The sequence below is a fragment of the Heteronotia binoei genome, chromosome 16 (genome assembly GCF_032191835.1).
Source record: "Heteronotia binoei isolate CCM8104 ecotype False Entrance Well chromosome 16, APGP_CSIRO_Hbin_v1, whole genome shotgun sequence".
Lineage (NCBI taxonomy): Eukaryota > Metazoa > Chordata > Lepidosauria > Squamata > Gekkonidae > Heteronotia > Heteronotia binoei.
The window spans coordinates 23972089-23996852 of NC_083238.1; the positions used below are offsets into that span (position 1 = coordinate 23972089).

Below are 24764 nucleotides of genomic sequence, written 5' to 3' on the forward strand. Positions count from 1 at the left end.
GGGAGCACACCTAGCCTGATCTTTCCAGGGTGGGTTGGGAAGCCGTAGGCAAAGGGAGGGTCTTCGACGCGCGCTGGGACCCGCTCTGACTCCTTCTGGAAGCAAGTGCTGCAAATGCGGTAACAGCGCAGGGCAGCCGCTGCACTGCCTGACCCGGTGGGTCGAGTTGGGCGAAGGAGAGACTCCCTCCCGCAATCCGGGCTCCCCCCAGCAGCCGCCGAGGCAGCGGCCTCGCTTGGGCGGGCGTCGGAGGCAGGGAGGCAGGGAGGGGGGGGGGGCGGCGGGGGAGCCATGTGACTCGCCGGTGAGTCGGGGCGCGCGGGTGTCTCCTGCTTCAGAGCGACCTGATCGGCATACTAAGCAGCCGAGCGGGAGCCCGAGAGCCGCGCCGGGGCTGCCAGACGACCGCGCCGGAGGAGGAGGAGGAGAAGCCGCAGCCGCCCAGGCGCCAGACCGGCGCCGCCGCCGCCGCCGAAGATGGAGATCAAGGACCAAGGCGCGCAGATGGAGCCTCTCCTGCCCACAGTAAGACGCCGCCGCTGCGGCGGAAGGAAGGAGGGAGGGAGGGGGAGCCTCTGCCGCAAAGCCGGGGGGCGGGTGGGGGGCTCGTCTCCCTGCAGGCATCGGCCGAAGTGCAGGCGAGGTGGCAACCCGGGGAGGTCGCCTTGCCGTGCGCTAGAGCGGGGGAGACGCGGCGGTGCAGTGGGGGGGGGGGGCAGGTGCGGGGTCGCCGCGGAGCTCCCCGGTGTCTGTCCCTCGAGGGGGGGGAGGGAGGGAGAAGGCCTGTTGGGGTAGAAGGTGACGCCTTTGCACGGAGCAGGGCCAAGAGGCGGCCCCCTGCATGGGAGGAAGGCTGCCGCAGGTGCCGGCTTCTCCCCTGGCGCATGCCAGGTAGCCACTTCCCTCTCACGCGGGCGGGCAGTGGGGGAATTCTGCCACGGCGAGACCGGCTGCCTGTTGGGAATCTCTCTCGCTCTCTCTCTCTCTCTCTCTCTCTCTCGCACACGCACACTCTCACGCGCGCACACACACGCGCACGCTCTCTCTCTCACACACTCACTCACTCTCTCTCTCACACACACACATATGCACACTCACTCTCTCTCTCTCTCTCTCTCAAACACATGCACACTCTCTCACACACATGCACACATGCAAAGTCTCTCACACACACACATGCACACTCACTCTCTCTCACACATGCACTCTCTCTCTCTCTCACACACACACACATGCACACTCTCTCTCTCTCACACACACACATATGCCCACTCTCTCTCTCTCTCTCTCACACACACACACACATGCACACTCTCTCTCTCTCACACACACGCACACATGCACACACTCTCTCTCACACACACACACATGCACACTCACTCTCTCTCTCTCTCACACACACACTCACAGAGTGCACTGAGGGGCCTGACTGTCTTTTCCAGAATGTCACCTTCAGACACAGATTGCTCCTTCAAGGTCCTTTCCCTCATTCCCGCGCCCACATGCGTGCATGACTGGCATGCTCTCCCTCTCAGAGACACAGAGGTTGGCTTTTGGGTGCTGCCTCTGCATACAGTCACTTTGGCAGGATTTCACAGGATGTGTGTATTTCAGTCCACTTTTGATGCATCTGGATTTTATTGTGTACAATGGCAAAATCCACTTACAAACTATCACTGAAGGGGGTTGGAACTTTAGCATGTGTGAAGGCACCCTGTGCAGTGTTGTGTGTCTTTTTCTCATATGCAGACATGTGTGTTTTTCTGTCTCCTACATTCATTCTAGCTGCGTGTTGAAGGGACTCACTTTTTGACCATCACACATTTAGTATCTTTCTCTCACACACACCCATGCATTTGGCATAGGTTTCTGTCTTTCTCCCAGACTCACTTCTATATAGGACATAAGCGTGTCTCACCTCCCTGAAATGTGCATAGGGAATCCCTCTTTTGTCTTCCATGTGTACTCGCAGGCCCATTACCCCATATCCATTCAGTTATTAATATCTTGAAACATCAGGTGATGACTTGGGTGAGCAAAAGGGACTTCACAGATGGAGCACCATAGATAACCTTAACCTACCCCCCCCTCCAATGCCTTTTAATGGAATAAGTCCACACATTCAGCTATGAGTGCATTGAACACATACAAAGGGCTGAAACAGAAGAGACAGCAGACACGGACAAAGTGCTTACTAATGTGAGCAACTCGTATCATGTGGGAATGGATTTGCTCTTCAGATCACGGTTTCCATACCAAGTCGTCATGCAAATGGTCAGAGGTATCTCCAGCATGCTAAGGCATGGCACTCATGAGCCGGACTCAAGCGTATCCATGATAGGATGTTAATGGATTTTGCCCATGGCTGTGGTCATGTTGGGTTGGGTGGAAGGTGTAGAGTTAAATCAAGCAGCAGAACCTGGCCTGAATGTGTGGCGGTCAAGTGTAGATCAAACTATCAAAATGAACCAACTCACAGCCTTGCCAAAAAGTGCTAGTAGAATTGCCAAGAATCCCGTCCTTTAAAGTTTGTCCCTTATTTTGGAACATGATAAAGCCATGGAAGGTGCCTCTTCTTTAAAAAACAACAACAACAACCAGTGGTCTCCTAGCACACCCACAGCATTAAAGTGTTTTGTTCCATCTGGAGCCATTTGCTATACTGGCGGGTTTGCATAAGAGAAGCGTGCATTTTTGCATATTTTTAGCGATGGATAAATTGCTCTGGGATACTGGTCTTACAGAGAAATTGCCCAAATTGAAGAAGAAGAAGAAGAAGATATTGGATTTCTATCCCGCCCTCCACTCCGAAGAGTCTCAGAGCGGCTCACAATCTCCTTTACCTTCCTCCCCCACAACAGACACCCTGTGAGGTGGGTGGGGCTGGAGAGGGCTCTCCCAGCAGCTGCCCTTTCAAGGACAACCTCTGCCAGGGCTATGGCTGACCCAAGGCTATTCCAGCAGGTGCAAGTGGAGGAGTGGGGAATCAAACCCGGTTCTCCCAGATAAGAGTCCGCACACTTAACCACTACACCAAATTGGAAGGGAAGGCATATATTGCAAGAATAAAGGATCCTTGCAAAATATTGCAAGAATAAAAACAGCCAGTTTGGTATAGCGGTTAAGTACTTGGACTCTAATCTGGGAGAACCAGGTTTGATTCCCCACTCCTTCACACGCATCTGTTGGGTGACTTTGGTTCAGCCACAGTTCTCACAGAGCTGTTCTCTCAAGAGCAGTTCTTGAAAGACCTCTCAGCCCCACCTATCTCACAGGGTGTCTGTTGTGGGGAGAGAAAGAGAGGAGATTATAAAATGCTCTGAGTCTTTGAGTGAAGGTAGGGTATACATCCAATCTCCTTCTCCTCCTCCTCTTCCTCTTCTTCTTCCTCCTCCTCCTCCTTTGAGACTGAGATTTTATTGGAAGTTCTGTAGGGTTTTGAACAGATGTATGTCCCTGGTATTCTCTGGAATTTATTTATTTACTTCATTTTTCACCAGTGGGAACCCAAAGTACCTGATATAGTTCTCTTCTCCATTTTATCTTCACAACAACCTTGTAAGATGGCTTCGGCCAAAGTGTGTGACTGTTCCAAGAGGTCACCGAGGAAGCTTACATGGCAGAGTGAGTGTTTTAACCTGGTTCTCCCTGTCGGAGCGGGAGTAGCAGAGTGAGGGAGATGACTTGCCCGACACAGGGCTTCAGGAAAGAAAATCAGGCCGACACGTGCAACTAGTGCCAAAAGGTGTATTAACATATATACACGACAAGTGCTCTCTTGTGCAGTCTATACAATATCACCTCCACGGACAAAGTGCTTCGCCTAACCACCATCTCACAGGGAGAGACCTGTGTGATGCACACACAGATCATATATAGTCCAAGCAGCCAATCCTGGCCGTGCTGACTCAGCAGATTGCATCACTTGGCTTCTGCCGGCTCAAGCCGGTCTGCTGATCAGGTCACTGTGACCTAGCCTGGCAGCTAGATCACCAGCTGTCATACTGTAGCTGTCAGACTGGGTTTATGTAGATTCTTGCTCCAACACACCTCCTAATCTATTTAAACCCAGTATACCCAAACACTTTACACAGTTTTCATGTTCACTTGCAGCATTACAGTTCATATTTACGTAGCTCGGAACCCTTTCCGGAATTCGTTCAGGAACTCATCATGATTGTAAAACACATCATCGTGTTCCTGTTCAGCCAGCTCTTTCAGACGCTTGGCTTCAGCCTCCTTCTCCCTTGCCTCGCACTCTGCCACCCAGGCTTTCCATTTCTTAGCCTTTTCTTTTAACATTTCCTCTAATCCGGGTGGATCTGGATTGACAGTCAGAGTGACATAGGGACACTTGTACCTAGCGGGACGTTGGCCTTTGGTGGACCTGGCAGACACCCGTGGCCCTGTGCTTGGACCAGCTTTGTCTTCTTCGGGTTGCTCTGTTCCCACCTCCTAGGCTGGTTGCTCTGCCCCTGTAATTGGGTGTTGAACCTCCTGACTCTCACACTTTACCTCCAGTTCCTGCATTTGAGGCTCTGCCTCCTGACTCTGCTCGTCAGGCTCTGTGCCAGCATTCGGCTCACCTTCTCCAGCCCCACTGGGTGCCACCTCCTGGGCTGGAGTTCTGGGCTGCGCTCCAACATCGTTATCGCTACTTGGCAGCAGGACAAATTGTTTCTGCAAGGAGTGCAACCTTGGCCAGCTGCTTTCTTCATTGAACTGGGCACTCTTACTAAGTGTTATCTTGCTTTTGCTATTGCAGAAACGATAACACCTGGCCCTTGGCTTGTAGCCCAGAAAAATTAGGCTCTCTGCCCGGACATCCCCCTCCCCGCTACTCGTGGAGTGGATGCCAACCCGAGCCCGTGACCCAAAGACTTTTAAAGAACTCAAATCTGGGGTCTTGTTCAACAGTAACCTGTAAGGCACATTTTTCACAGTATTACACCAAACCCTATTTTGCAAAAAAACAGCTGCATGTATGGTTTCTGCCCAATAGGTCATTGGCAGTTGTGCATCCTCTAACATGCAATACATCACATTCTGCAATACAGCCCCATGCCCATTTTCTCGGGGCGTTGCCGGGTTCGTCAGACGGTGGGCAATGCCCTTGTTCTCCAGCCAACGTTTCATCTGGTTAGATAAGGATTCCCCCCCTCTGTCGGTTTGTACAGCTAGGAGATTAACCCCTAATTGTCTCTCCACTGCTTTGACCCACTTGGTGAATGTCTTATACACCTCAGACTTATGCACCATGGTGAAAACCCACGCGTACCTCGTGTGGTCGTCGGTGGCCACCAAGCAGTATCTCCTCCCCGACAGACTCTTTGGCAATGGGCCAATAACGTCTAAATGGACTAGTTCCAGGGCTCGTGTGCTTTCCCTTGAGCTTTCTTTAGCAACAGCACACGCCTTGCTTTTGGTCTTCTTGCAGACCTGGCAATCCAAGTAACATTTGCAAGGATTTACTTTCAAACTAGGCACAAGCTCCAGGGTTTTCTTTAACGCCCTAAATCCGCAGTGCCCAAGTCTCCTATGGAGCAAATGTATACAATTATTGTGCACAGGCTCATTCGACACCTGAGCCACCTGGGCACAATCACTCTGGACCACATACAGTTTACCTTCCCTCTTTCCTGTCACAAGCAACTTTCCCCCACCTCCCAGGATTTTGCAGCAGGTTTTCTCAAATCTCACCTGGTATCCCTGGTCGAACAGTGTGCTAACACTCAACAGGTTAGACTGCAGTGAGGGTACATACAACACATTTTGCAACATACATTTCAGTGCAGGAAATTCCACATTGCCTGAGCAAACAGAATTGGCAGTGGTCCCATCAGCCAATCTCACATACTTATGCTCAGGACTGTCAATGTTTTTCAACAACTCCTTCTCGCAGCAGAGATGGCTCGTTGCCCCGGAGTCTAAAATCCAAGCAGACCCTGTGCTCTCTACTGCAGACGTGACCAGCCGGGTTGCTTCCTCACACGGGCTGGCGGTCCTCCGCTCTCGCCGCACACGCCCCCGCCTCTTCTCCCTCTCAGGGCAAGCTCGGAGCAGGTGCTGCGACGACCCGCATCCATAGCAGCGACGGACTGCAAACGCAGTCGGCTCCACTTCCTCCACCTTCGGACGCCTGCCAGCAGCAGAAGCTGGCTCATTCTTGGCTGTCTTCCCGGACACACCGATAACAGCACGCTGCCCGGCCGACACCCCCGGACAGCTCACGGCCGCAATTCTCTCTTGGAAGTCAAGCAGGTGGGCACAGACGTATTCCATGGTCAGGGTCGCTACGTCCACCGTCTCCAGAGAAGTTATCAGGGGAGTGTACTCAGGTGGCAACGACGACAGCAAAATGTACACTCTGTCGTCTGGAGCTACAGTCTTGCCTCTTGCCTCCAGCTCAACGAAACAGTCCGTTAGCCGTTTGATGTGATCTTTCACACACCCTCCAGCCGGCATAACGGTGCGGAACATCCTCCTTGTCAAGGCCATGAGGGAACCAGCAGTGGTGCTAACATGCACCGCACTCAACGCGTCCCAGGCAGCCTTGGGAGTGTCCTTCCCTCGCACATAAACCAGCTGGTCATCTCCTATAGACAGCACTATGTTGGCCAGTGCCTTATCCGATAACACAGTCTCGGCAGGAGATAAGTCAGCAGGGGGGTTACTCACGAACAGCCATTGCCCTTCACGCTTGAGGTAGTGTTGCATTCTCAGGCTCCACACCGCGTAGTTGGCTGAGGTGAGCTTCTCAACGGCTACTCCAAGCTGTTGCTGAGCCATCGTGCCGACTCCTCCTCACGGCTGGCTGCCGACGTCCCTCTGGCTCTCAAACAGAGAACGGTGGTGCTTCTGTGTCCTTCACCGGCGTTCCTCGCCTCCGGCTCTTTCCAAACTCACAGTCCGCTCAACTCTCAACTCTCTCCTCCGCGCAGCGGAACCGCCCTGGGCCCATAACCCTGTCGGAGCGGGAGTAGCAGAGTGAGGGAGATGACTTGCCCGACACAGGGCTTCAGGAAAGAAAATCAGGCCGACACGTGCAACTAGTGCCAAAAGGTGTATTAACATATATACACGACAAGTGCTCTCTTGTGCAGTCTATACAATATCACCTCCACGGACAAAGTGCTTCGCCTAACCACCATCTCACAGGGAGAGACCTGTGTGATGCACACACAGATCATATATAGTCCAAGCAGCCAATCCTGGCCGTGCTGACTCAGCAGATTGCATCACTTGGCTTCTGCCGGCTCAAGCCGGTCTGCTGATCAGGTCACTGTGACCTAGCCTGGCAGCTAGATCACCAGCTGTCATACTGTAGCTGTCAGACTGGGTTTATGTAGATTCTTGCTCCAACACTCCCAGCCACCGACTTGCACTTCTGATTTCTTTACCGGTGCTATTCTTGGAACATAGGCTCGGCATCATTAGCAGTAGGTCTGAAAGCTCAGGCTGGACTAAGAGGCTTTTCATTTGTCTCAAAAGCATCCGTAGAACACTTCATTTCTCTGAAGGGAACCAAGGTGCGGGCTGTTGAAGCCCAACCTTAGCAGCTCAGAATGAACAGCAACAGGGAGAATTTGCGCCGGATGTCTTCCAGGAAGCGAGGGTGGAGAAGAGAAGAAGTCATTGCCAGCAGAGCTTCTGTTGTTTGGTGCAGGGGTGGAGGTTGTTCAAGATCTCAGTTAAAGTTCTGTTGCATAGTAAGAAGAGGTAGGGGGTGGGGGAAAGAAGGCTCTTCCAAAGCCTCTGCCACTGTTCTCAGCAGTGAACCTTACGGCAGTGTGCCAGCAGGCTGCAAAGTTGATACGGGCCTGTGTAGCAAAGATGTAGTCCAGTATTAGTACCATTTAAAGAATAGTTGCACAAATGCAACCCACCACTGAGTAGCCTGAGAGGTAACGTGTTGTGTAATAATCAGGCGTGCTTCAACATTCCCTGCATCACAGGCGGGGAACCGCTTGTTGGGTGAGCTGTTCAGAGATGTTCATTTGCATGATCATACTTTTTTTAAAATGCTTTTTCTTGCTGCTTTCCCCCGCACCCTTTCGTCTTCACTTCACCTTCCCTGCTATTGCCTCGAATTTTAAAAAGAACAGATAGTAAAATGGAAAAATAAAATCAGCTTGAGATTTTTGTGTTGGGATTTACTACACAGATTTCCTACTCGGCGTTTAAGTGTTTTCTCATGAATCCAGCTAGTTTTGCTGGTAGTTCTTGAAATCACTTCTCGAATAGATGCCGGCTGACTGCACAAGTGCAAGAAACAGGCAATTCATTCTATGAATGTTGGTCTTTTAAGGGATACGTTTTGACTGTACCGGCACAAAGTCGGGAAGAGTGGGGAGGGGTTCGGTGCTTCATCCAAGTTGGTCAGTTTCATGACCCGAATCACCGCGACTCTGGGGAATTGTGCCTCTTTTTCTATGAATGAGATGACTTAACTCTTGATCTGGCAAATCAGCGACAAGCTTCAGCGACCAAGTGGCTAACATCCAGACACAAACCTGATCAGCGCAGTAGCTGGGCTCGCAACAAGCTTTCTGAGGAACCAGTGAGACTAGCTGACTGGGAGCTCGTCTATCATGCAGTCAAAAGAATTTGAACAAGGTGTGCCCCTGGTGAGCAAGTTCTAGTGATGATCTTGTACTTTAAGAACTTACTCGAAATGGCATATGAGCATTGGTGGGTGAAAGTTCTGTGGGTCCCTCTTTTCGAGGGAAAAACGATTCTTGCTTATAGCACGTGCTCATAAACCAAATTCAGCTGACAAGTTGCGTACAATGAATTTATAGAATGCTGGCTAGTGTTATGACAGCTGACCTTCAAATAGTCCTCCGAACAGATCCGGATTGAGGTAGGCTCGTGTAGTCCTGAACACCCTTCAATGTAATCATTATACTTATTGCCTTGCTAGGATATAGTATGTTACGCATTACTTTCTTACATGCGGATGGTTTGTTTGAAAGATCATTTGAGCAGAAGGGAGACCTGCGATGTCTCTGAGTTATGTCTTAACTAAGTAATCTCTGGACTTCCTTGGTGACATTAATGAGTCTCCGAGGTTAGCCATGTTGGTCTGAAGTAGAACAGATAGATTTGAGTCCAGTAGCACATTTGAGAGTAGCAAGATTTTGGGGGGCATAAGCTTTTTGATTCTCAAAAACTTATATCCCAAAGACCTTGGTGGTCTCTTAAGTTGCTACTGAACTCGAGTCTACCTGCCCCATTAATGAGTGTCGCACATGTGCTGTCTCACATCTGCATTATATTTGTCCAGGGAAATTTTTGTGTCATGTGCCTGGAATAATTTTTTCAGTACTTGGACTCCTTATTTTAAGAACATAAGAGCAGTTGTGTTGGACCAGACCAGCGTTTCATTTAGTCCAGCATCCTGTTTCGGGCCAATTAGAAGGGCCTGTCAACATGTTATAGATCCTTTTGCTCCCTGATATTCAGTCTTATGGTTTCTGAACATGGAGTTTCCAATAGGGTTGCCAATCCCCAGGTGGGGGCAGGGGATCTCCTGGTTTGAATGCCCTCTCCCCACTTCAGGGTTATTGGAAAGCGTGTGTGCGGAGGAGGGAAATGTTCGCTGAGTGCTCCATTATACCCTTTGGAGACTGGTCCCCATAGAGTATAATCAAGAATTAATCTGCGGGGATCTGAGGGGTGTGTGTGTTTTTTGAGGCAGGGCACCAATTTTTCAGCATAGCAACTGGTGCCTTTCCTCAAATCTTCCCCTCATTTAAAAAAGACTGGAAGATCAGACCAGGGGATCCAATTCTATGAACCTCAAAAGAAGGTGCCCCTATCTTCCCATGATTTCCGATGAAGGAAAGGCATTTAAAAGGGGCACGGTCTCTTTAAATGTGATGGCCAGAACTCCATTCAGAGTTCAATTATGCTTGCCACAACCTTGCTCCTGGCTCCACCCCCAAAGTCCCCAGATATTTCCTGAGCCAGACCTGGCAACCTTATTTAGTCAGTATGACTGCTAAAGGACCTGTCTTCCATGAGTGTGTCTCATCTCCTTTGAAAAGCCAACTGTGGGGATGTTTACCACACTGACTCATGCTCTGTGGGCATTAACATCAGTTGCTACCTCCCAACGTGATGAGAATAGTGCTATCAGAGCAACCTGTGCCAATAGGAAGCTAATGCTGCTACAGAACTGTGAGTCTAATGCATTTGGGATGGAGAAGCCACTGGTTCACATGAACGATGAGTTCTTTCTTTTAACATTAGAAGCACTGTTTTTTCTCCTGATTTGAAAAAATTAGATATTTATACCCTGTTCTCCCCGCTGTGAGGATCCAAAACTGCTTACCACATTCCCCCTTTCTCCGTTTTTATCCTAGCAACAGCAACTCTGTGAGAGTGTGTGACTAGTCCAAGGTCACCCAATGAGTTTCCATGGCAAAGTGGGGGTTCGAACCTGGGTCTCTCAGATTCTGATCTAGCACAGCAGCCACTATACCACAGTGACTTACAGTGCATTTCCCTCAAGCTTTCACTTCTACTACAGGCGACTGCCGATTGTGTTTATGGTGAATGTCTGCACATGCATTTCCCTCAAGCTTTCACTTCTACTACAGGCGACTGCTGATTGTGTTTATGGTGAATGTCTGCACATGCATTTCCCTCAAGCTTTTACTTCTACTACAGGCGACTGCTGATTGTGTTTATGGTGAATGTCTGCACATGCATTTCCCTCAAGCTTTCACTTCTACTACAGGCGACTGCTGATTGTGTTTATGGTGAATGTCTGCACATGTTGTGCAAATTTAACAGTGTGGAGTTTGTTTGGGTCTTGTCTAGATGATCTAAAAAGCAGATTTTGTTCTTTATATACTTGCACTGGTCAGTGGTGCGAAATCAGGGAGAAGGGGAGCTGGACTTGATTTCCTGAGTAAGGAACACTGTAATATTATTTCTTTCAAATCAAGCAAGTGTTTTTGAAAGGAACCCAAGAGAAGAGCTAAATAAAATTAAAAAGCCTGTTTATATGTGCATCTGTTTATATAAGCAGTCTGGGTCGTACAGCTTTTAGAGTTCTTGAAAGAACAGTTTGTTTTTTAAAAAAATGAAACAACAGAACATGAAATAGCAGGGCACTGATGATTATTTGCTTTGTTTATGCCTCACCTTTCTCCCCCCCAGTGGGGATCCAAAGCAGCTTATGTCCTTTGCCTCTTCTCCATTTTATCCTCACAACAGCCCTGCGAGGTAGGTTAGACTGAGAGTGTGTGACTGGCCCAAGGTCACCCAGCAAGCTTCCATGGTAGAGTGGGGATTCAAACACAGGTCTCCCAGATCCTAATCAGATACCCTAACCCCTACACAACACTGGCTCTTTTTTTGCTTGCTCCTTGTATAAAGAACATTGAATACCAAAGTGCACTTACACGTTAAAACTTCTAAAGACTTTAATACGAATGACAACCATGCAAATGTTTGAAGGTAACAAAACGCTTTTGGCACGGTGGGAAGTTCTGTCAGTCCTTGCTCACAATGTCATAGGGCTGTTACGCAGATGTTTGACTCACTCATGCAACCATATGGGGCTAGCAGGAAAGCTCTACATTAGTCTCGAGTGCCAGGACTGTTCAAATCCCTGGAAGTAAAATGGTATCCAGAGGGAAGATGTCTTGATTTGCTGTAATGGATGCATCGGCAATTAAGCAATTGTTTAAAAGGGAGGAAATGTAGAAAGTTCTAAATAGCCTCCCAGCGTTATTGGGTTCGTAGGGAAGATAGTGATTCAGTGACAGAGGATCCGTCTTGCATGCAGAAGGTCCTAGGTTAAATCAGTTAAGATTCTTAGGTAACAGGTGAAGTGAAAGACCTCAGCCTGAGACCATGGAGAATCATTGCCAGTCAGAGCAGACAATAGTGACCTTAGCAGTCCAACAATCCGATTTAGTATAAGGCAGCCTCCTGTATTCAAGTATGTATGTATGGGTATTCTTTCTGGATGGGGTGGTTCACATTTAAAAGAGAGAGCCAGATGTTTCTGTTTCTACTGTGATTTGACCATAGATTACCAAAAGGCTGCTTGCTATGTGGTGCATCTTCACAAGTTGACTTTTCCCCTGGTTGACTTATTCTTTTATTTTTAAAATATTTTTATTCTGCCTTTCTTTTATAGAAATTAAAACATTTCAAGCTAAAACCAAAATTAAATAAATTCCAAATACCTCCCTCCCCTACAAAAGGAGGCCTGTCAAAAGCCCTGACAAACAAACAGGCCTTCTAAAAAAAGTTTAAAGGGACTGCGCAAGAAAGCCTGAAGGAGGTGAGCTGCTCTACTGTTCTGCAGCTTTTGTCAGGAACAAAAAACAGGGCTTTAAAAGGAATTAGAGTCTCTTTAAACCCCTGCTTTCTGCCAGTTTGGAGAGCCAGTTTGGTGTAGTGGTTAAGTGTGCGGACTCTTATCTGGGAGAACCGGGTTTGATTCTCCACTCCTTCACTTGCACCTGCTAGCATGACCTTGGGTCAGCCATAGCTCTGGCAGAGTTGTCCTTGAAAGGGCAGCTGCTGGGAGAGCCCTCTCCAGCCCCACCCACCTCACAGGGTGTCTGTTGTGGGGGAGGAAGGTAAAGGAGATTGTGAGCCACTCTGAGACTCTGAGATTTGGAGTGGATGGTGGGATATAAATCCAATATCTTCATCCTCTTCTCTATCCGTGGAACCACACAAACTGCTTTAAAAGTTCATGGAAGTTTGTGTCAGTAGACCCATCGGTTTTTTGTGAACCACAAAATTCATGACAGATATTGCTTCCTGGTTCTTGCCCATCCCTAACTATACCACACTGGCAGGGGAGAAGGGGAAAGGGTGGGGGAGAAGTAGAAAAAATCCAGAACTGAAATAAAAAAGATGGTGCATAACTAAACTTAGTGCTAAATTAGGATAACTGTGGCACGTGGAAAGATCTCCTTCAGGAGTAATGTATCATAATGTGAAATGGACCTCTCCTGTTGTTACTCGGGGGGAAAAATAGCACGAATAAAAATGTGAACATAAAGCCTCACCACCAATTTGGTGCTACTTTGGTCATGGATAGTGAATCTGCTTCTCTCTAAATGCAGTGAATGAAATATCTCAGTCATATTTGAGCGTTGTTTCATTTGTTTTGAATGCTTTCCCTCTTTATTAGTTATCAGCTATATCTGGATGTAAATTACAGTTTCCTTTTTTGCACTAACCAAATCCCCCCTTCCCATCTTCCTGCTTAATCTCTTTGAATGCTCATTTCGATCATGGCAGGGGGAAAAAAATAGAAGCAGCAGGGAAGAAGAGATGGTGCATTTCAAAATGGGCTTCTCTTGTAATTGTGTTTATTCTTGATGGAAGAAACCTTTGGTGGTTTATGTTCAATGGGATACTTCAGTAATAGTGTATTTTTAATAAATCATCATTGTAATTACGTGTGATGTACTGTATCTTAGGTGTATAATGATACTATCGATTTTAAAATATAATCAGCTCTTGGCTCTTGTCTAGAATTGCAGCGCGAGAGGAGTACAGTTCATTGAGGAATTACAGGAATCTTGCATAAATTTGCTGGGGCATGTGGAAAAAACTACAGTTAAAGCACAGATTTTGTGCAGGCTTGAACGCTTCCAAGCTCCCGTTGGGGGATCCTCCAGTTTGGGCCCCCCCCCCAACCCGCCGGCACAGAATGGGCTGCCGGGGGGATCCCTGCCCCCAAAGAGCTCTGTCATTGTGTGGCTTGCCCTGTGTGATGACCTCACTTTGTGATGACATCATTGTGTGCAAAGTGCATGTAAGTTGAGTCCCCCACCACAGCCAAGGTAGGACTTTGCAACCCTAGGCTTTGATTGAGGGTATGGAGACCCCGGCTGGCAGTAATATTTATCAGGATTAGGCTTCCCAACCCTCCCACCCTGGCGGGGGACCCCAGGATTTCCACCCTCTTACCCCACTCCCCAAAAAAATGGAAGTGGGGGGAGAGGGGGGAAACGGTGAGCCGCCCGATCCTGGAGCGGGCAAGGCCGCCGTGCCACACCGCTGCCGCCCCCTCCCCGCCCACCGCAGTTGCTCCTCCGAGATGGGCCCAGGCTGAGCCTATCTCGGAGGAGCAGCCAAGAGGCGGCAGCAGCGCAGGGGAGGGCGAGGCAGGCCAGGAGCATGGCGAGCCGCGAATCCGGGCCCTTCTAGGACCTGGACTTGCGGCTTGCCACGCCCCCGGCCCGCCTCCATCCCCCCCTCCGCTTCCACCCCAGAGGCCGAGCGGGCGAGGCCGCCGCGCCGCTGCCGCCTCTTGTCAGCTCGCCGTGGCTGCTCCTCTAAGATGGGCTCAGGCTGAGCCCATCTCGGAGGAGCAGCCACGGCGAGCGGAGAAGAGGCTGTCGCGCCGCTGCCGCCTCTTCTCCGCTCGCTGCTCCTCCGAGATGGGCTCAGGCTGAGCCCATCTCAGAGGAGCAGTCACGGCGAGCCGAGAAGAGGTGGCAGCTGCGGGGCGGCTCGCCACGTTCCCCGGCGCCGTTTCCCCCTCCCCCCTAGCTCCACCCCCGTGTCTCCTGGCTCCACCCCCAAAGTCTCCTGGCTCCACCCCCAAAGTCCCCAGATATTTCTGGGGTTGGACTTGGCAACCCTAATCAGGATTGGTTCACATAACCATTTTAAATCAAGGGGTTACAGTCACAAGGATGTGTGTTTGGCACTTTCTCTGTTCAGTTGCACTCAGATATGGGGGTAGGAAGTAACTCATCTAGGCAAAGGAGAGATAGAGTTACTATCCCAATCAGTTTAGTGGTCCAGCTTCCATAATGTTTTTTTTTTTTAATCCTTTTAAAGATCCTTTAGCCTTCCTCCATCTTCAGAAACGTTTCTTTGAAAGATTCCAGTCCAGTGATAGCACTGGATGGAGCACCAGGCTTTATGATCAGTGGTGAGGTGAAATGGAGGACGCATCAGTTAGTGATTTCTGTGCGGATGCTCATCATAAATATTTCTAGGATGGAAAACCACCGCCTTCCCAAGATTGCCCTGTATGGCGAACTCTCCACCGGCCATCGAAATAGAGGGGCACCAAAGAAGAGGTACAAGGACTCCTTGAAGAAATCCCTTAGCACCTGTCACATCAACCATCACCAGTGGTCTGACCTAGCCTCAGATCGCAAAGCATGGAGGCACACCATCCACCAGGCTGTCTCTTCCTTTGAGAACGCACGCATAGCTGGTCTTGAGGACAAAAGGAGATTGAGGAAGAATCGCACTGCTACAGCACCAACCCCAAATCAGACTTTTCCCTGCAGCTACTGTGGCCGGACCTGCCTGTCCCGCATTGGTCTTGTCAGCCACCAGCGAGCCTGCAGCAAACGTGGACTATTGCACCCTTCTTAAATCTTCGTTCGCGAAGCCAAGCCGAGAGAGAGAACTATGTAGACAATTGCCTGGGAAATTTTCTGTCACAAACCTCATTGACACAAATATATTCGTGAATGGCTTCTGTTGGAGGAAGACTCCTTAGGCTGAAGGAAGGCTTACAACTTGGTTGAACAGAGTGGTAGGATAGTTTTCAAATGAAAACAGGAATTGAGGTCTGTGTGTATTTTTGTTTTTCTGTTGAGCACTCAATGGAGATAGAATGAAGGAGAGTTTGGTCTGGTCATTGGACTTATGAATAATTCAGCATGTGTGGTGAATTTGGTTGCCTTTTGTCATGGTCACAGTTGTTTCTCAGGATACCAGGTGAGCAACAGTCTTCTCTTTTAAAACAATTTTATTTAGTAACATATGGTAGCAATATCTATTTCTTGCATCATTAATAACTTCTTTTTATTTATCCCATATATTACTTTCTAACCACCCCTCCCCCCGTTACTTGACCCCCTGCCCGTGTTATTTACTTAAAATACTAATATTTAAAGGTACCCTTAACTAATAAAAACAAAAATTAATATCCTTCTTCCTTCTATTACTTAATCATTATCAAAAATTGTCCAATGTCCTTTTATTTCCCACTCTTTTTCTACATATCTTCTAAACTTTTTCCACTCCATCTTAAAAACTTCTAAATCATAGTCCCTTAAAGTTCTTGTTAATTCGTCCATTTCACTCCATGTCATAACTTTTACAATCCAATCCCATTTCTCTGGTATTTTTTCTTGCTTCCACAACTGCGCATACAATGTCTTAGCAGCTGAAAACAAGAACCAAATTATAGTTCTATCTTCTTTTGGAAATTTTTCCATTTGTAATCCCAACAGAAAAGTCTCTGCAACTTTCTTAAATTCATATCCCAAGATCCTAGAAATTTCTTGTTGAATCATCTGCCAATACTTTTTTGCTCTTTCACAAGTCCACCACATATGGTAGAAAGAACCTTCATGTTTTTTACATTTCCAGCATCTATCTGGCATCTTATTGTTCATCTTTGCCAACTTTTTAGGAGTTATATACCATCTATACATCATTTTAAAACAGTTCTCTTTAATACTGTGACATGTCGAAAGCTTAATAGAATTCTTCCACAAATATTCCCAAGTTTCCATCTGTATTTCTTTATTTACATTAATTGCCCACTTAATAATTTGAGATTTCACTACTTCATTTTCCGTAGACCATTTTAAAAGTAATTTATATAGTTTTGAAATTAATTTTTCATTATCTCCAAGCAGAACTTTTTCCATTTCTGTTTGCTCTTTTCTTATTCCTTCAGTTTTAATATCTTTTTCCACCAAGCTTTTTATTTGTTGCATTTGAAACCAATCATATTTATTATTCAGCTCTTCAGCAGTTTTCAGTTCTATTTCAGCTGATTATATGACGACCACTTTTCTTCACCCGTCTCAGCTGTTATTTTTATTACTTCTGCTGGCACTATCCATAATGGCTTTCTCTCATCCCCATATTTCTTATATTTCATCCACGTATTTAACAAATTGTTTCATAGAATGGTGAGAAAAAAACCATCCATCTTTTTTTCCCATAATACATATAAGCGTGCCAGCCAAATTTATTTCCATGACCTTCCAACGCTAAGAGTTTTTTGGTTTAACAGCATCACCCATTCTTTTATCCACACTAAACAAACTGCTTCATGATATAGTTTAAATCTGGTAGTTGGAATCCTCCTTTCTCTTTTGCATCTGTTAAACTTTTCATTTTAATCCTTGGTTTCTTCCCAGCCCACACAAACTCTTGAGATTTTTCTTTGCCATCTATTAAATTGTTTACCGTCTTTCACAATCGGAATAGTTTGAAACAAATACATTATTCTTGGCAGAATATTCATTTTAATTGCAGCTATTCTGCCCAGCAATGACAAATTAAGTTTATTCCATTTTATCATATCTTCATCCATTTTACGCCATAGCTTCTCATAATTGTTTTTAAACAAATCAATATTCGTCATTGTTATCTCCACACCCAAATATTTACCTTAGAGGTAACTTCACAACCCGTTAGCTTCTGCAGTTCCTTTTGTTTATTTACTTGCATATTTTTACATCAAAGTTTTGATTTTTCTTTATTAATATAAAGTCCCGTCAGTTCTCCATATTCTTGTATTTTAGCTAACAACAAAGGTGTTACTTGTATGGGATTTTCATTTATAAACATTATATCATCTGCAAATGCTCTATATTTATAAGTAAATCCTTTTACTTTTAATCCTTCTATTTCTTTGTCTTCTTGGATTTGCATCAGTAAAATTTCAAGAGTCATTATAAACAACAGTGGGGAAAGCGGACAACCTTGTCTTGTACCTTTGCTAATTCTCATATCTTCTATTAGATCTGCATTTATACATAGCCTTGCACGTTGTTCAGTATATATTGCTTTTATCATCCTTATAATGTTTTCCCCCAACTCCATTTTCTCCATTACTACAAACATAAAGTCCCAGTTTAAATTATCAAATGCTTTCTCTGCATCCGCAAAGAATAATGCTACTTCCTTTTCTGGATGTCTTTCATAATACTCTACAATATTTACAACAGTTCTAATATTATCTCTTATTTGCCTTTTGGGGAGAAACCCCGCTTGATCCTCCTTTATAAAATTTATCAGATGTTGTTTAAGCCGTTCTGCCAATATTCTTGTATATATTTTATAATCATTATTTAATAGTGAGATTGGTCTATAATTTTTTACATTCGTGACGTCTCTGTCTTCTTTTGGAATCAACGAAATAGGGTGAGCAACAGTCTTGACCTGTGGGAGAGCATTTGCTGATGCTCAGTTTATGATGATGATAATACTGGATTTTTAACCTTCCCTCCACTCTGAATCTCAGGGTCTCAGAGCGGCTCACAATCTTCTTTGTCTTCCTCCCCCACAACAGACACCCTATGAAGTGGGTGGGGCTGAGAGGATTCTCACAGCAGCTGCCCTTTCAAGGACAACCTCTGCCAGAGCTATGGCTAACCCAAGGCCATTCCAGTAGGTGCAAGTGGAGGAGTGGGGAATCAAACCCAGTTCTCCCAGATAAGAATCCACACATTTAACCACTACACCAAACTGACTCTCTGTTTATGAAAAACAGATGCTGCTGGGACTTGGATTTACTGGAAATTAGAACTCAAATCCCATCTCTTCTCTAATCATAGATATGCAGAAGAGGTTGGCATTACTGCCATGATTTGGAGGGGGGGGACCACTCAGTTGATGTTCAAAGGTATTAATTTATCTTAGGATGTTAGGCCTGGGTCAGGCCATCTCCTGTTGATAGGCATGCCAAACTCATCTCAGAGTGAAAATCAGTTGTAGTTCCATTGTGTAACCACTGTATCAAAAAATAACTTTACAGTTTTGGGGTGCAAAGTGCTTGATAGCCAAGTGTGGTCTACAAGTCATCATCATTAGAGTGTTGGACTAGGATCTGGGAGACCCAGGTTTGAGTCTAGTCAGCCATGGAAGCTCAATGAGTGACTGGTCTGGTCATACGCTCTCAGCCTAACCCACTTCATGGTTGTTGTTTTCTTTTTTCTTTTTTGTGTTTATGTGGATAAAATAGAGGAGGGGAAGAATGTTGTAAGCCTCTTTGGGTCCCTACTGTGGAGAAAAGTAGGGTCTAAGTGAAGCAGGGCTTTTTTTTTTAGCAGGAACTGCTTTGCATATTAGGCTACACCCCCCCTGATGTAGCCAATCCTTCAAGAGCTTGCAGGGCTCTTCTTACAGGGCCTAGTGTAAACTCTTGGAGGATTAGCTGCATCAGGGGTGTGTGGCCTAATATGCAAATATTCCTGCTACGAAAAATACCCTGCACTGAAGTAAATAATTTTTTTAAAAAGACTTGTGCCTGATTACAGTTAAGGAAAGCTCTGGATAATTCCAGTGGTCGAGATGTTTTGCTCACAGTGTCCACCTATGCAGAATTACCCCCTTCCCAGCTGATTGACCTCAGTGGATAGCACTGCAAATGTTGTACTAAGGGAGAAAAAAATCAGTGGTAAGGTGAAATGGAGGAAACATCAGCTAGTGATTTTTGTACAGATGCTAATCATGAATGCCCCTGGTGGTGTTACAGAATAAAAATAAATCTTCATGGTGCAGATCAGCCAATTATAAATAGGTTGCATTGCACATGTGGTAATAAAACAGTCCACAGTTCTTGAGGCTTATCATCACGGTGTCCTAGTTCACACTGTGCCTCTAATACTGTGGAGGAAACTATACAAAAATACTCAGTGGGCAGGAGCTCATGATGCTTTACGTTTACTTTTTTGGACTAGGATTGCTAGATGTTAGGTTTTGACCTGAAATTTCAGTTTTAGGTTCCAGGTGGGAGGGGGGCAAGAATCAAGGGGGGGAACTTGGGCCAAAGGGGGGAACTGGCAGGAGCATTATGTGAGAGGCAAGCAGAGGAAAGCTGGACAGAAAATAGGCCCATGTGTAGTAGCGTAAGGGGGCTTGTCCTTTCATTGGAGTTGACCCTGATCCTGTCTGCGATTTGTACTGCACAGCATAGTATCAGTGTCAGAGTTTCCTGGAGTAAGGCTTTTCTGGCTCTGAAACAATTAATCCAAGTTTCTCTTTTTTCCAAAGGGCGTACCTTTTGAAATACTGTAGCACACACTACTTTATCTGAAATAAGTGCCCTGGTTTCTGATACGTTTCTTTGTTCAATGCACTGTGCTGTTCTTACCTTTGCAGGAGGGCTGGCCGATTGACTAGGGTGCTAGCCTTGTGGGGATGCGGAGTTGGGCACCAGTGTCAGAGTTTCCTGGAGTAAGGCTTTTCTGGCTCTGAAACAATTAATCCAAGTTTCTCTTTTTTCCAAAGGGCGTACCTTTTGAAATACTGTAGCACACACTACTTTATCTGAAATAAGTGCCCTGGTTTCTGATACGTTTCTTTGTTCAATGCACTGTGCTGTTCTTACCTTTGCAGGAGGGCTGGCCGATTGACTAGGGTGCTAGCCTTGTGGGGATGCGGAGTTGGGCACCCCACCACGCGTCTTGGTTATGTTCTCAGTGCAGGGGGGGGGGGGAGCACCAAGAGTTAGCCTTGTGAAGGGTGCCAGACAGTCTAGCGCCGGCCCTAGGCTTCCCAATCCCCATGTCCCAGAGGGGGATACCCCGGTTTTACAGGCTTCCCCCCCTCCCCCAGAGCCATCATGCACCTGCATGAACGATTCCTATCGGGAATGATGGGGAATTGATCCATGGGTATAGGGGGCTCTGGGGGGGCTGTTTTTTGAGGTAGAAGTGCCAAATTTTCAGTATAGCGTCTAGTGCCTCTTCCCAAAATACCCCCCAAGTTTCAAAAGGATTGGACCAGGGGGTCCAATTCTATGAGCCCCCAAAGAAGGTGCTCCTATCCTTCATCATTTCCTATGGAAGGAAGGCATTTAAAAAGGTGTGCTGTCCCTTTAAATGCGACGGCCAGAACTCCCTTGGAGTTCAATTATGCTTGTCACACCCTTGCTCCTGGCTCCACCCCCAATGTCTCCTGGTTCCACTCCCCAAAGTCTCCTGGCTCCACCCCCCAAAGTCCCCAGATATTTCTTGATTTGGACTTTGCAACCCTAGCCGGCCCTGCTTTGAAATCCTTTATGCCCACGGGTCCTGAAAGACTGCTTTTATTAGCGTAAGCCTGTACATCAGTTACAGTTTGGTAAAGCGGCATTTGTGGTACTTACTTGTGCCTGAGCTGTTTTGAACCCATTCCCTGATTTTTGGATTGAGCTAGCAGCTGAGATCTGCACCATTTCCTCATTCCAGGTTTTTAGAAGAATGGTCAGCAGGATTTTGTTTCAGCAAGCTTTTTCTTAAAGGGGGTGCAATGAAGTGGTGATAGGATTTCCTTTCGGGCAATACATAGCACTGTAGACCTAGACCTCTCCGAGGAGAAGGAATCTATCTGAGAACCAGTTCCTACAGCAAAAGGAGTTTTTTTTTTTTTTTAAAGACAGAATACCCTGTGTGCATAAAGTGCCATTAAGTCACAGCTATTTATTTATTTTTTATTTATTTTATGATTTATATCCCGCCCTTCCCAACAAGTGGCTCAGGGCGGCTCACAACACAAAGTTTCATATAAATAAGATTTAAACATAAAACAGTTTAAATGATTAATACATTTAAAATTTTAAGACATTTAAACCATTTAAAAACATTTAAAAACATTGGGGACAGCAGAATTCTAGTATAACCACACTTGGTTTCTTGTACCAGCTAGTTATAGGCCAGCCGGAAGAGAGTTGTCTTACAGGCCCTGCGGAACTGAGCAAGGTCCCGCAGGGCCCTCACCTCTTCCAGCAGCTGGTTCCACCAGGAAGGGGCCTGTAAAGTACTGGGGTTGGCGCAGTAAGAGACCAGAGTCGGAGAGTGATTTCAGCAAGCTTTACTTCAGGAACACACACACAGACTGAGCTCTATTCAAACTTCCCGCTCCTTTATACAATTCTTGCCTCCTTCTGATGGGTCCTTAACTATGTACATGGATTGGCTATTTACAGGGCCCTAAGGGCCTATCAGGGTACAGTATGAGCCTAGATGTTGATTGGCTACTTATGTTTCAATCCTTCCCCTGACTGGGCACGCTTAGGCCTTCTCTGGAACCCTGGTGTGGAGTACAAGCTTTGGCTTGTTCAGCTTCCCTCCAAAAGTAACAGTTCCCTCCAAAAGTAACAGTTCTCCCATTTGAGCCTAGGACACAACAGGGCCATAACCGAGAAGGCCCGGTCCCTGGTAGATTTTAAACGGGCTTCTTTTGGCCCGGGGATAGCTAGGAGATTTTGAGTTCCCTATGGCGACCCAAAGGGTTTTCAAGGCACATGACGTTCAGAAGTGATTTGCCATTGCCTGCTTTTGTATAGCGACCCTGGACTTCCTCGGTGATCTCCCATCCACAAACCAGCCAAGGCCGACTCTGCTTACCTTAGCTTCTGATATCTGACAAGGTTAAGCTAGCCTGGGCCATCTGGGTGACAGCCAGTATATCCTAGTGCAGGGGTGGCCAAATTTGATCAACGTAAGAGTCACATTGAACAAACATTAGATGTTATCAAAGATTTCAGGTTTTCACGGCTGGCAACATCATTATGGTTTGCAGAATCTTTCGGGCTCAAGTGCCGTGTTCTACCGGAGAAAGTTTTCCTTCCAGACGTTTCGTTCTCAGCTGCGGAGAACATCCTCAGTGGCGTTGCAGCCGGAGCAGGCGCTCTGACCTTCTTGGCTGCTGTGCATTGAGTGAAATGCACAGAAGCCAATGCACAGCAGCCAAGAAGGTCAGAGCGCCTGCTCCGGCTGCAACGCCACTGAGGATGTTCTCCGCAGCTGAGAACGAAACGTCTGGAAGAAAAACTTTCTCCGGTAGAACACGGCACTTGAGCCCGAAAGATTCTACAAACCCTAATAAACATTAGATGTCTGTGAGCTGCAAACATGAACAACAGTTGTTTGTGGGAGGGAGGGAGGAAGGAAGGAAATTAGATGGGGAGGGAGGAAGAGGTGGAAAGAAAGCAACTTTAACTGCATTATCCAAACCAGAGGCTGGGATGGCTATGAAAGTGATTTAAAGAGAGACAGTCCTTATCCAAGCTGACCGATGATGCAGTGGGGGTTTCGAAAGCCATTCAATATGTTTGAAAGTGCCACAGTTTGGCCACCCCATCCGTAATAATAATAAAAAGTATCTGGAAGAAAATGTAAACGAACTGTTTCAGTGCTTTCAGGGTTTTCTTTTACTACTCATCAAAATAACACCGATGCAGGAAGTATTGCTAAAGTGGTGGTCATGGTAACTGAGAAGAGAATTCCTTTGGATGTTCCCATTTTTTCATACTTTCCAGAAGGATCAGGAAGACACTTGTAAGCCAGACTTGTGCTGATAAACAGATGATACAGAGTCTGATAAAACTAAGTGAATATAATGTGTGAATGGGGGTGTAGACCTCCTAGCAAGAGTCCCCCTCCCCGAAATGGAAAATCTGAAAAACTAGTAGCAAATATTACAAGGAGGGAAAATTGCTTGGCCTTTGTTTCCCCAAATAGGAAGGAATCTATCTGAGTATGGTCACATCAAATTGTATAAATCCTTTCTCAGGAGAAAATGGGAGAAGTAGATACTTGTGTGGAGCAGTGGATATACAGACATGTATATGTGTGTGGAGTTCTGACTCTGGCTTGTAAATTCTTCTGGGCAGTGCCTGGTGAGGGCAGAATTTGAGGACGGGAAGGAGCTCAGCAGAGATGCAATGCCATAAAGTCCACCTTCTAAAGCTGAAATTTCCCCCAGGAGAACAGGTTTCTGTAGCCTGAAGATCAGTTGTAATTCTGGGAAGACTCTAGACCCCAACTTGATGTTGGTAACCCACTGTGTGTGCCCACAGGACCACTCTAATGGTGAGAATACTTGGATTACCCGTAACAGGGAAACAGCAGTATGATTTTCATAGTTCAGTCTGGGGATGGGCCGCTATTAGTGGTATTTGCAAAAATCTATGGTAGTGCATCTTGTCAGACAAATGATGGTGCAAAACAGGGAAACGTTAAATGTTTGGTATCTCACTAGTAGGCTGGACACATTTTTTTTTAATTTCCTCTTAAAGTTCACTTGCTCACAAACATTTTGCTTCTCCAGAAGCAGAATCGTGCTGGGAAGTATAGATCACCACCCGCACGTTATATTCATTTTGTTGTCATTAATCCGAAACTCGTGAGCATCTGTTTACTTCAAATCATTAGCACAAGTCTGACTACTTAGACAAATTGCATTGCCAATTCATGGTGGGGGGGGGGAGGAGGGAAGCAACTCAGAGCAGCTATTTACCTTGTTTTTATTAAATCTGGCATGCAAATTCTCATGCAATATAAGAAGTATAATAGACGACATACAGGAACTTAAACTTGTGCTGATTTGTGAAGTGTTTCCTTTTTTTTTTTTAAATTGCAATAGGATAACAGACTTTTACAATATTAAATGTTTCTTCCACGCATTATTGGGTAAAGAAGGACTGCTTTATTCCTTGTAGATAGATCCAAATAGACAGCCGTGTTGGTCTGAAGTAGTAGAACAAAATAGGAGTCAATTGCACCTTTAAGACCAACAGTTTTATTCAGAATAAAATATCCTGTTTTGTTTTACTCCTTGTCAGTGCCAGGACTTTTTTGGTAGAACTCATTTGCATGTTAGGCCACACACCCCGACATCAAACTGCATTCCTGCTAAAAAAAAAAGCCCTGGTCAGCACTAGCCCATAGACAGGGCCAGTGAATCCCAGTGCTGTACCTTTAGGCACGGTGGCACCTGCTGATGTGTTTGCTGGTGCCCACTCA

At 46.4% G+C, this 24764-nt stretch overlaps 1 protein-coding gene across 1 annotated transcript in view; it reads left to right on the forward strand.

The window, feature by feature from the left end:
* The first annotated feature begins 459 nt into the window (after window positions 1-459).
* SLC4A10 (solute carrier family 4 member 10) overlaps window positions 460-24764 on the forward strand; it is a 292827-nt gene continuing 268522 nt past the window's right edge. The window contains exon 1 of the mRNA XM_060257354.1: window positions 460-525. Within this exon, the coding sequence (XP_060113337.1) occupies window positions 478-525 (48 nt within the window). The 5' untranslated portion in view covers window positions 460-477. The remainder of the gene's footprint in view (window positions 526-24764) is intronic.